The sequence below is a fragment of the Sus scrofa genome, chromosome 3 (genome assembly GCF_000003025.6).
Source record: "Sus scrofa isolate TJ Tabasco breed Duroc chromosome 3, Sscrofa11.1, whole genome shotgun sequence".
NCBI classification, from domain to species: Eukaryota; Metazoa; Chordata; class Mammalia; order Artiodactyla; family Suidae; genus Sus; species Sus scrofa.
The window spans coordinates 9,315,069-9,327,835 of record NC_010445.4 but is presented as its reverse complement, the minus strand read 5'-3'; the positions used below and the strand labels follow the sequence as shown (position 1 = coordinate 9,327,835).

Sequence of the window (12,767 nt, the reverse complement as noted above, 5' to 3'; positions counted from 1 at the left end):
AGCATCTGTCTTGTCACCAGTGGACATAAAATCAGCTACAACATGTGGAAGCCAATGCTACCGGCGATGCTTTCCGTCTCTGCCCCTCCTTCTACTTACTGAAGGACCCCAACAGTCCCGGCTCCAGAACAGGGGAAGTTCAGACACAAGCGGGGAGGGGTCCCCCAGTTAAGATTAATTCTCTAGCCCTTCCCACCGCAAATGATGCCTAACTCTCAAACACCAGCCAAAGCACAAACAAGTCCTCCACAGGCTTCAAAGCCCGGCTTTCAGCCCATCTTCTCGACTTCAACACCAAACCTCTCCACTACGCTTCAGCCCTTTCCCCCAGGGCTCAGCCCCTGAATCCCCACCGCCCCCCTCAATCCCATGCATCCCAGCAAACGGAGCGCCTCCTCTTCCGCTACCTCGGGTGGCTCCTCTTCCCCGTCCTGGTCCCTGTGGATGCCAGGCCTGCCCTCCATCAGCCCTCGGAATGCCCCCCCCAGATGGTGGCTCTTCTCAGCCCCCCGCCTCCCCCTTTAAGTCCTGGCAGCCCTCACTTCCCCAAATCCATGCAAATGCTCCTGCAGCCAGACAGTGACGTCACCTCTACAAAAATACCCTAGGTACTTTCTTTGTAAATGAAGAAGCAGAGAAAGCACGCAGGCTATGAAGGCCACTGCTCCGAGGCAGGGCGGGTCGGGGGCCTTTGCCCAGACACACGGGGCAGCTTCTGGAGGCCGAGGCCTCAGGAGATGTTTCTCCGGTACTGCCCCCCAAGCCTCGGCGTTTCTCGCTGCTCACTTTCGCTTGCATCAGTGGGTCTCCGATCGGTACAACTTTCCCCGTTCGTATGGGGACGTTTCCTCCCATTCAGGCTGTGAGCAGAGTCAAAGAATAAATCTCTGTCAAAGAATTGTTCTGCCCAATGCTATTTTTAAAAATGAGAATTTTTTATGTGGTATGTGCCACAAATACAATTATGTGTATTTTGACCAACGCATATGTCACTTTGCAAAGAAGGACTTAATAAATGGGAACAAAAAAAGAAGTACATGTGATATCGCTATGTACCTATTAGGGGCTTTCAAAATACAGCCAATCTATTATAAGCCACCCACCTCTTACAACCCTAAAAAGAATTCCGGGTGCACTCTTGAGTTAACTCGCTGAAGGAGTCCTAAGTCAGAAAGACACAGACCTGCCCCTGTAAAAGCCCCTCATGGTTTTCATGCAGCAGGACTCACTGGGCACCAAGAACGGGGGTGAGGGCCACACAGAGGGCAGGGTGAAGGGCAAGGTCAGGCGAAGGACAGGAGCCTGCCTGCGAAGGACAGTGGGAAGCCAGGTGGGTGCCCTGTGGGGTCCACCGGAAACAGCAAAAGCAGGGAACCAGGGCTTCAAGGAGAGGTCTCAGCGGCCACCGCCACCCCCCCCCGCCCCCCGCCGCTATTCCGCTGGGAGGTCCACTCCCACACGTCCCCAAGGGCATGGAACTCAGCTCTAGCTTTCCCTCCAGCCTGATCTGGACGCCCTTCCTCCACGGCCCTCCGCTGTCACAGCCACATCCTGGCCACCCGGGCCACCTCTGCCCACCCCAGGCTGCCCGCTCCCCCGGGGTGGGCACCTCAGCTCTGCCACCCACATCCCCACGGCAGTGGCAGCATTGGTGAAAATGAAGAGGGCATGCATAAGCTAAGCTGGCTACTCAGACAGCAGAGGGAGGAGAGGGAGCTTCCCCAGGGAGCGTGAATCCAGGCCCCTACTAAGTGGGGAAAAGGTTCAGGCGAGGTGGAGAGAGCCATCGGGAACTCGGTCCGCTGGCCCAAGGAGCGTGGTCTCCATCCTGTGCCAACGTGAGCCACTGTGGGTGTTTAAGGAGAAGGACGTGACGAAATCAATGATTTGGGAAGACTCATCTGGCAGCCACATCTATAATGGATTGCGACTTGCTTCAAGCAGACAATTTCAAAACAAGCAAAGGCTACACTCTCAGCTTTTGTGTGTTCAAAAGATTTGGCTCTCACACACAACAAGCAGCCCCCAAAACTAAATGCGTACACACACAAGATTTATTAAAGTATCAGTGTGTTTTAAAGTGACAGCATAATTACACACCAACACAGAGCAATGTACAACCATCGCAAACCACTTCTGACTTCTCCTGACAGTGACACTCAGCCGTAACTGGCAATACCCTTCGTCTTCCAACCCCACTTCAGTGCAGGGTGGGGGGCCAGGGCTGAGGAAGGGTGGGGGAACAGAGGTGACAGGGCAGCCCCTCTGGCTCCCCTGACCCAGGATGGGCGGCTCCAGGTGATGACTGCTTGACTGCATCACGCTGCTCTCCAAGGTGAGTGCTGGCCAGGCCCTGGCCACCTCCCTGGTCCTCTGTGCCTGCCCACGACCGCGGGGTCCCTGGCGGACCAGGTGACCTGCACAGGGTGCCTTGGCAGCAGCCTGGGCTTCCTGCCGGGCTTCTGGGTCTCACACACGCCTATGGAGCAGAAAAGCTTGACACCAAACCTGACCTTGTCTCCTACTTGGCTGAGGGATATGACAGTGCAGTGTTATGTAAACGACGAACCGAGGTACAAGTGAAATGAAGCAATTCCAGCAAAGTCAGGTTTCTACACTGGTCTACATGAATGCGTCTATTCTCACAGTTTTCTATTTCAAAAACATAGGACTTACAACACCTCTGCTGCGGGAACAGGAAGGGAAGATGGAAATTTATTTGCAGGGCTACTTATAATTTTAGCTGTAAATTTCTACATGTCGGTGACTCAAAATCTGTTCTCCTTTAAAAGGTTTGTGTTCTACGGGCAGCTGCTATCTACACGCTCAGCGAGGGCAGAGCAGAACAATGTGAAACAGAAATAATTCACTGTACACAGAGCTGCATGGGTTCAAGTTCTAGGTCAACTATCATGGAGAAAAACAGAAAATAAAGAACACGTTTCACCATTATCTGCCACACCTTTCAGAAGGAAGCAAAAACGGTGACAGGAGCAACAGAACATTCTTATTTTCAGGCTAAGGGGAAAAAGGCTTTTCCAAACCTAATCAAAAAATTAAATGTACAATTCCCTCCAGCAAGAATTTTATTTTTAATTTTCATTTACATAGTCTCTCTCTTCCAAGAATCTCAAAATAATGGATTTCCACAAATACTTCAAAAAAAAAAAAAAAAACAACGTTTTCACAACAAAGGAGAGGACAGGCTTGGCAGGGCAGGAGCTCAGAGGAGGGACAAGAAGTGGCGAGCAGGGTGGCAGCGGGCGCCAGGGCTGGCAGTGCCCAGGCCGAGGGCAGCTCCGAAGCAGCCCCCTCCTTTGCCGACAGCCCCAGGGCCTCGCTTCTGTTTGCAGCTTCAGGCTCTTCAAGAGATGACAGCGATGCACCTTTGGTGTCACTTACTAGCTTTAAATCAAATTATTTTCATCTAAACAGCCATTTCTCCCCTAAAAATCCAAGGGAACGGTGGCAATAAACCAAAGGCGCTTGCAGGTCCCAAATAACAACTGAACCAAGACAAATAAAATGAGTTCATATTCCTTTTTGCCTTAAAAACATAAAACTACGTTAGAAAATAAAATATTAACAATTTATGAGGGGAAAAGACCCAATGTTAAGAAAGACTGTCTTGCTTTTAGGGGGAAACTGGATAGAAGCTTTTGAGCTAGTTGGGTGTTTTTTGTTTTGCTTTTGGCTTTTTACAGCTGGGTGGACAGGATCTGAACGTCTTACAACGAGCAGAAAGCTGTCAACACCCAAATAAAATTTTAATGACAGTAGGAATGGCATTCTATTTCTCACAATTTCACAATGTTCACTTAAGAAAGAGCTAATTTGTCAATTTGTTTTTCCCTTAACCAAACTCAGGACACCTCACAACTGTGCATAACTTAAAAAAAAAAAAAAAATGTTAACTGCTTCAACTTACTTGATAAACACAGTCAGAGAGAAAGATGTCTCTGAGAAAGCAGGCCCATGCCAGCACAGTCAGGGTAAGGCTGCGAAAGAACAAGCTTCAGAGCGAGAGCCCTGGTAATTTCTTCCAACATCAGCTTCATAAATCACCGCCAGAAGGATCCAGGATTTCAACCGTCCACTCACTGAGTGGGCCACAGGCAAGACCCAGTGACCCCCGCCACGGCCTCCTGCGTCTTACAAAAGGCGTAGATCGCGCAGCTCGGGTTCCAAACTCACCTCCACAAGGGCCTCAAGGACGGAAGCAGAACCCAGTCGGCTTCCTGAGCATCTCCCACCCGGCTCTTCTTCCAGGCGCTCTGCGGTGCCGGGAGGAACCCCCACTCCCAAGCCCGTTCTTTTCCAGGCACCTGTCCGGAGGGAGGTGTTCCCGAGGCCAGGGAAGGGGAAGGGCTCTGCGGAGGGATCCTGCTAATGGCATCTGGGGCACCTCCCTGGTGGCCCCCGGCCCAGGGCGCCACCAAACCCAAAGAGTCTGCCACCTGCCCAGGGCGCCCCCTTTCCCACCCCGGGGCCGAGCTAAGGAAACGTCTTCAGATTCCAGTGAAGAAACTGACAACATTTATTTTGCACGGTGACATCATCCTATCAGAACTTAATTACAGCACGAATTAGAATTATTTTTATTAGAGAGTTGTTTACTCGTCAAAGGAAAGGGTCTTGATGGGTTTTGCAGCAAATGAGACGTCTCTCCGAAAGAGCTGCTCCCCTCATTACGTTGAACTGTGTCACACACTCTTCCAGTCACAGCCCAGGTGCGTGAGCCCAGGTGCTCCGAGGCTGCTTCAAGCCATGGTACAAATGGGGGTGATGCCACAGCCCCCCAACCCCATGGACGTCCCTGCAGTAACACCTCCCGGCGGCCAAAGGCCGTTTTCTTCTCTTCTACCCACTTGCTCAGAACACAGCTGAAAAGCAGGACTCGTTACAGCTCAGTAAACCCAAAACTCCGACAGGACCAACAGCTCCATCCAAATCAGCACCTCAACACCAACCGAAACGGTTCTTCAACATACAGAGGCTATGAGCTGGCTTTGAGAAGTAAAAGCGGAAAAATGACCTCACTCATTCAGAGGGCCCCACCATTAACGTCTGATTGAAATGTCCCCCTAACCTGTTTTTTATGGTTTGGTTGGTTGGGTGGTTGGTTGGTTGATGTGGGTGCTATTTAAGGGTATATCTCTCAATGAACTTAGGGAGAGTAGTTTTTTCTGAATTCCAAATCTTGATCAGGGTATAATAAAATGTACCCAACCCTCATGTCAACAAATGTTTAGGAAATCAGAAACCTCAAATGAATTCATAACTTTTTGCTATATTAGTTATATAATACAGACATTAAATCGCATCTAATTGTGCCATGAAAGTTCCCTTCTTAATCCATGATCCACACACGCACGGTGCTCTTGAGTGGCTGAGCATACACAGGCGACCAGTCCCCAAAACGCCCAGCACGCCTGGCACATCCAGGAAAACAGTAGTGGGGCGCAACGAGAGGTCAGGGGGCCCCTCTTCAAACAGCTTCGACGAAATGAATGGCCCTAAGTAAGAAGTGTCTCTGTGCTTTGCTATAATAAGATTCAAACACAGGAGTCCAAGAATTCCACCTGTTTCCAATTAGATACCAGAATTGCTGGAGTGTTTAAACTACATTCACTTGCTACTTATACAAAACAATTCTTCCGGGTTTTTTGAACATTTTAAGTATGTTAAAATAAGATTAAGGGTCTGGTTTAAACAATCAGAGGCAGGGGAATTTTAGCTAAAACCAAAACTATCTCTCTGCAGCCATAATGCAGAGCTTCAGACAAAACAAAAGAATGAAATACACAAATGTCTATCTTTGACAATTACTTGCAAAAATCAGACCTTTCACAGGGAAAGCTACTTCACATACGTGTGTATATACATGTATCATGTTTTACATATTTAATACACTTAAGTAATTGAAACTAGGTGTTTAAGTAATTTATAAAATCACATGGGATCCTATATATTTAACATGATGGTAACTTTGAGTCAGCGTTTGTGTTACAGTCCATCAGATACACCTGTCTTTTAAATCTGTGACACTTCCATGAGGCCAAACGTGTCAACAGCAAAAGGCGAGGAGCGGTAGGAATCTGGCCTAGCTCTGGAAGCTTTTTCACAGGATGAATTTCTCTTTTTTAAAAGGCACTACTTCTTCCTCTAACAAATGTGTCCTTCCCTCATTTCGCTTGTTGGTGTTCCTTGTGCTTTTTTATAAAAGAGCTGAAACACATGTGGATTTTCTACCTGAAGCCTTGTTTTCTGTCCTAGGACACAGAACGTGAGCACGGCCTCGGGAATTTAGATTGCTCACGGCTCCAGGTAGACCTGGAGCTGCATGGGGGTGGGGGGGTTTCTAAAGTACAGCCCCGCATAAACCCTGGTGAGTTTGTTTTAATTGCATACAACATGGCAGAGGGTTGTTCCAACAGGTACTAAAGGTCAGCAGACAGCATTTTTAAGGTTAGCTCAGTGGATCAGGGGACGGGAATTCCTGAGGGGGCTGGCCGTCTGTCCAGAGCCAGGCCTCTCAGGTAGCTAACTAACTACTGGCAGGAGATGGGCAAAAAAGTGGCGAAGCAGAGGGGGGCCTCTACAGACCCAACTGGGCCAGGAGGTGCTGCATACATAGCTCAATCCCTTCACTGACTTAACACCTTTTTTAAAAAAGCAAACCAAACAAACCCAAAACCCTACACAGTTTCCTACAAAAAAAAAAAAAAAGAAGAAGAAAAAGAAAAACTCTAATCACATGACAATGACCTCCTCGCCGCACCCTGGCTCAAAGACACTGATACTAAGAGAACCAAGAAAACAAAGACCGCAGCAGCCCTGTGGAACCCCTCCGTTTTTTACTATTTTATCAAGGCTCCTAGAAGAGATACATGTCTTAATCAAAATAATATACTTTGTACAGGAACCAGTCCTGGACGGCTGGTAACATACCCTGGTCTGTAACAGGAGAATCCAAAACAAAAGCAACTAGAAAATGGACTTGGAGCAAAAACGAAGTTGTTTTCTTACTTTGAAAAAGAGGACAATGTTTAAAGATTACTTCTGCAGGGGAGCACCAGTCATCACTTGGGGCATCATGCCCCAGAGGGAAGCTGAGCCCTGGCAAAAAGCCACCCTAACATACAGAGTTACAGGAGCTGGTTTTAGAAAGTGCCCTCTTTCCAAATGTGTGTTTAAAAGGCAAATTTATACAATGGTGTTTTTCTTATTTAAAAAAAAAAAAAAAAAAAAAAAAAAAGCCTGGGTTTTTACAAGTCTGGGATAGGATAAAAACTTGTCCAACTAGTCTTAGCAAGGCCAGAGCAATGAAGCTCCCATGCCACAATACTTTGGGACTAAAAAGGAAACAAAATAGAGCTCAATCTTCAGAAACTCTCTTCCTGGGCACTCACTCCACGTCCCAAGACAGCTTCAAGCCTGACTGAGCAGAGGGACAGGAGTTCAGCTCCCAGAGGGTGGGGGGCACAAGCGCCTCATCTCACCTGAACCCGCCCAGACCCAGCCTCTGGACCCTCAGGGGGCAATGCTACGGCCCACCCTGGGCTCTGCAGGCAACCCGATCTCAGCGTAAGGGGCTGGGCAGAGAGGAGAAGAGTCAGAAACGAATGACTTCTCTCTTCTCAAACTGCAGTCCCATTGGCTCGCTTACTATCTGTGGGACCAGAGATGACGATAAACTAGGTATCAGCTCAAAAGGCCTCTTCAGGGCCCAGAGAAAGAAGCAGTTTAGCCTTCTGGAACTTTGGCATTCCACAGTCAACGGGAGGTTTTCAAAACTGCAATGAAGCGGCAATAGGAAACCATCTAAAGGACAAATCGTTACCTACCATCAAAAGCTAATCGCTGCTCAGGAAAGAGAACCATGTTCAGAAAAGCGATTTTTGCAACTCCAGATCAACCTCTCAAAGTTCACTCACATGAACTAACAGGGAATCTTTCAATGGAAACCTAAAGCTACATCCTTCAATGTCCTCAAGCTACCCTGAAGACTAATCACTAAGGGGGGGGGGGGGGCGGGTCGGGGGTGTCAAAGAGTTCATAAAATCTAATAACTCCCCAGAAACCAAACCCTGTTCCCAGGCAGTTTTGCCAAGATGCTTAAAAAAGAAACCGCTTTGGTGTTAAGCTACAATGTCACATTTAGGAAAACAAGAGAAAAAAAAAAATTAAGGTTTGTCTCTCAAAACTCCACAACGGGTTTTGCAGTAAGCACAGGAATTAAATTATGGTAAAAGGGAGCTATTTTTACTAAAACAGGGTAGACCAATTTATCAAAAATGCCATTCGGCTGTGTTCATTACATTCAGGAATCTAATTTACACAATAGACACTTTGGAGTAATCTATTTTAGTCAATAAACACTCAAACTCCTTTAAGTTTTAATCTTATCGGAAATACATATTTCACATAGTCTTCTTCCTAGTTAAGCGAAAAACTCGAAGAAATTTCATAACGACTATGAGTCTGCTTTATTGCTCTTACGTAGGCAAGAGCAGAAAACAAGCATATACAATTAAAGTTGTCAGCCTCCGTTTATATACGTTTTAATCCAACCCGCTTCATTTCATACAAGCCCGCATCTGGAGTTCATTTGCTTCGCTCCTCAAAGTACTGTAGGCCACTATCACCAGTCCCCTGGCTGGGAAAGTTCGCCCAAGGGTGCCTTCAAGCACACCTTAGAGTTGGGAGCAAGAGCCGTCCCTGGGGGTCGCTGAGGGCCCCTTCTGGGGCGCCAGGCCGCCCTGGGCCCTTGGAAACCACAGACATCCCCCCCACGCCCACCCCCACCCCCCACGGCCAGCGCTCCCGGAGCTTCTGGCCCACACGCCGCTCACCTTCAACTCGGCTTCGACTACGCACAACATCCACCTGGCAGAGTCCCGGGGCTGTCCAGGCGCCGCGAGCGCGGAGCTGGCAGGTCCCGGGCGGACCCCGAGGGCGCGCCGTTCCTCTGGATGAGGAATGGCAGGCAGGAACGCGCCCCCTGGGCACCGCAGCGGCTCGGGCGCCGGATGGGGAGCACCAGCATGAGCCCCCCTCGGCGCCCGGGGCTCGGCGCTCGGACCACAGCCCCGCACGCCACAGTCCAGCGGGGCCCCCGGGGCCCCCGGGGCTTTGCTTTCACGAGCCGGATCGGAGTAGGCATTTCGGAGTGGACCTGCCGCGCGCTCCATCGCGCCCGCGGACCCTACTGGGAGGGCAGGGCCCCGGAGGAGACGATCGGAGAGACGGGGGTGGGTCACTGGGGGCCGCGGGAGCCCCCGGGCGCGAGGCGAGGACCACCCGGAGAGGCGGCGGGGAGCAAGCGCCCCCGGCCCAGATAGACTGCGCGCCGGGGCGCAGAGCCGGGCCTCCACTCGGGGAAAGTTGTAGCCCTCCTCTGGCACACGCACCCCCGCCCGCGGGGCGCCCCGACCCCCAGGATCCACGCGCGGGGCGCCGGCCGCCCCCCGCAAGTTTCCCCAAAGCACCCCTACCCGGGCACCCGGCCCCGGAGGGCCGGTCCGCGCCGCTCCTGCAGGCACACAAAAGATAGGGGCTGCTGCGGGGTCTGCGGGTGGCCCCGGGGCGCCCGCCCGGACGTAAACAAACCCCGGGCTCCGCGCTGGGAGCCCCACGCCGCACGCGGGAGCGGCGGCGCAGTCCCGGCCGGCTGACAGCCGGGGGCGGCGGCCCGGGCCCGGGCCGGCCGGGGCCGGGGAGCGCGGACGCCCGCCCGCCCGGCCACCCGCCCGCCTGGCCGGAGCCGGGCCGCGCCGCCGCCGCCGCCGCCGCCGGTGGCCGCTCTGACCCTCCCCCGAGCCGGCGGCACCACAGCGCCACCAGCCCCAGCTCCGCCGCGCCGGCGGCAGTGGCGGCGGCGGCTCCTCCTGGAGAGGCAGGCGCTTCACCCCCACAGCAACTCCCCACAAACTTTCCCGGGGAATACGGCGGGCCGGGGGCGCGGGGCGCGCGGCCGGGCGCCGCCGCCGGGCCGCAGCCCCCTCCCGGCGCAGCGCCCGCCGCCGCCGCCGCCCGCCGCAGCCCGCTCCCCGCTCGCGCGCGCACCCCGCGGGCCGCCGGGGCCGCCCCCTCCCCGGTCCCGCGGCGGCGGCGGCGGCGGTGGCGGCGGCGGCGCAGGGCCGGGGGGGCGCCCGGGGTGGGGGCCGACACCGGGGGCAGCGGTGGCGGCGGCGGCTCCCGGCGCCATCTTGGGCTGATCGATGAATTGAACAAAGAGGATCAATTTCCGATCAAGCGAGTTATCAATGGGGGCCGGGGAGCGAGAGGGACTTGTCCCCGACTCGGCCCCGCTTTCCCCGGCACCCCCCTCCTCCCCGCCGCCGCGGCCCCCCGGCGGCCGGGCAGCCCGGGGCCCCGGGGGAGGCCGCGACCGCCCGCAGCCCCCACCCCCGGGCGAGAGGCCGAGCGAGGAGAAGCCTGACCTGCAGCTGCTGTAAATCAAAGCGCTTCCAATATTGAAACATCGATCCCACATTGGCCGCCATCTTGAGACATATTGAGACGGAGTGAGAGGCTGATAGAGAGGGGGCTGGAGTTCAGGAGCCGCCAGGAGGCAGCAGGCGGGCGGCGCCAAAACCCGGCCTGGAGCCGGCCGCCGCCGCCGCCACGGAGGACGCGGACTCCTCCTCACGGCGCCGCCGCAGCCATGGCGAGCCCGAGCCGGAGCCGGAGTCGGAGCCCGAGGGCGCGGCGGCCGCCGCCGGGCCTCCCGCGCGCGGCCCCTGCCCGCTCCCGCCGGCGCCCGCCGCCAGGCCCGCGACCCCCGCCCCTCCGAGCCCCCCGGCCCGCGCGGGCGGCGGCTGCCGGCCCGGCCCCGAGGGGGCGCTGGAGGGCGGCGGGAGGGGCGCCCCGGGCCCCCGCGGGAGGCCCCGGGCCCGGCTCACCTGGGGCGGTTTTCGGGCGCCCGGGGGTCGCGGTCGCCGGCGGCCCTCGGCTGGGAGCGGGCGGCCGTTGGCTGCGGGCGCCGGCGCCGCGCCGCTTTCGCCCGCTCTTCCGCGGGGCACGGAGCGCGCGGAGCCGCCGCGACCACCTGCCCGAGCCCAGACCCCGCACAGACCCGGCCCACCGCTGCGGCGCGGGTGCGAGGCGCGCTGGCCGGCCGCTGCCGCCCACCCTCTCCCCGAGCCCCAGCCGGACTCAGAGACCGAGCCAGCCTGGAACGGCCTTTCATGTTGGGGGCACTGGAGCCGGGGGAACGCAGCCCTGACCCCCGTGTCGCTGCACACGTTAATTTTCCGCACAGTGGCCGCGCGGTCCCCGCGCCGCGCCGCACCGCACCCCCGGCGGCCAGGGGGTCTGAATGGCCCCTATCTGCTCGATTTGCGCCAGCTTAGGACAGGACAGGAAAAGTCCTGGAGCCCAGTTCTGTATCCCCCCCGCACCGCTTCAGCGGAACAGCCCTAGAAACTTCCTGTAGTTCACACACAGCGATTTGGGTGCCCAACTTGGAAAGTGTGGGTACGCTTATAACAAAAAGCACGGTCCCTAGTTTGCAGAAATACTAAAATACAAACCCCAAAGTCAATTCTCTTTTGAGATCTTTCTTCGCAGAAACCTGGCAAAAAGCACACACTTTATGATCTCATTTTTAATTGATTATACACACGTGTGAGTTTGAGTTTGCAGTAGGAATAGCGTACTTTTATCCTCCCGAACTTCATTTACCGTGTAATTAGTTAAAACAAATCCCCAAATTCCTTAATCTTAAAAATTATATGTCAATAAAAGCTGTATGGAATACAAAATAAAACATGTTCGTGGGGGTATACAATTGCTTTTCAACTGAGTTGGAGGATTTAACGCCGATCGTTGTAAATTCAGCATTTCTGACTGAAGGGACTAGAAATGAAAGTCCCGAAGAATTGGAGAACACATGTGCCCCTAGGTCTCACACTGGCGACCAGGCGCTTCGGTTTCGACAACGCTCGCCTCCCTAGGTCCGAAGGGGTGGGGGTGTTCCCTGGGCGTCCCGGCGGCAGCCGGGACCCGCAGCAGGGGCAGGAAGCAGGTGGGTGGGAGCGCGCGGGCGCCGGGAGCCTTGGTCCCAGAAGCAGTGACACGGCGCCAGGAAGGGCACTCCCGACCCAGGGACGCTGAAGGCGGCCTCGGTGTGGGGCGCCCGAGCCCGCGCGCGCCGTCGGCCGGCGGCCGCGCTGCAGCTCGGACCGCTGCGCCCGGTAGAGGGCAGCGGAGCCCCGACACTCGCGTCCTCGGGCCCCTGCGCACGTGCCCACCCGCGCGCCCCGCGCCTGGCCACGCCCCGTCCCAGAGCCTGGCCCCTGGCGGGAAACGGCATTGCCACCCGTGGCGATTCCTGTCCCGACGAAATGCCACATCTAAAGGTTCCTCCCCTATCCCGCAGTTGAGGGTACGTCTGCCCTCCTCTCCTATTTGTGAGGTGGCAAGGCACGCGAGACCTCAGAATTGCCCTAAAGGGGACTAGGCAAATAAAATGTGCAGGGGCTTAAAAAAAAAAAAAAAAATCCCTCCCGTGGGGGAGGCTCAAGGAAGGATCAGGGAAATGGTTTGGATTTGGTGCAGATGTTCTCAATCTAATTATCGTGTGGATCCCCTGGGTTTGAACCAAAAAAGTGAAATATATATGACCTGTGTAATACTCCAGAAATACATCTGGTTGGAATTCAGGGTTCTGAATCCACGGCAATATTTCAGAAAGAAAAGTGGATGAGTATCAAATGCCCTTGTTACATTTCTGGTTATATTTACATTATTTACCTGCTAAC

At 54.6% G+C, this 12,767-nt stretch overlaps 1 protein-coding gene across 6 annotated transcripts in view; it reads right to left on the bottom strand.

The window, feature by feature from the left end:
• The window catches only part of CUX1 (cut like homeobox 1), a 352,855-nt gene extending 342,164 nt beyond the window's left edge, over window positions 1-10,691 (bottom strand). For 3 of the 6 annotated variants that reach the window (XM_021086268.1, XM_021086265.1, XM_021086266.1), the window contains exon 1: window positions 8,856-9,731. In XM_021086268.1, the coding sequence (XP_020941927.1) occupies window positions 8,856-9,194 (339 nt within the window). In that variant the 5' untranslated portion in view covers window positions 9,195-9,731. Of the gene's footprint in view, window positions 1-8,855; window positions 9,732-10,445 lie in introns of those variants that run through there. The other 3 variants (XM_021086269.1, XM_021086267.1, XM_021086270.1) reach the window with 3 other exon arrangements.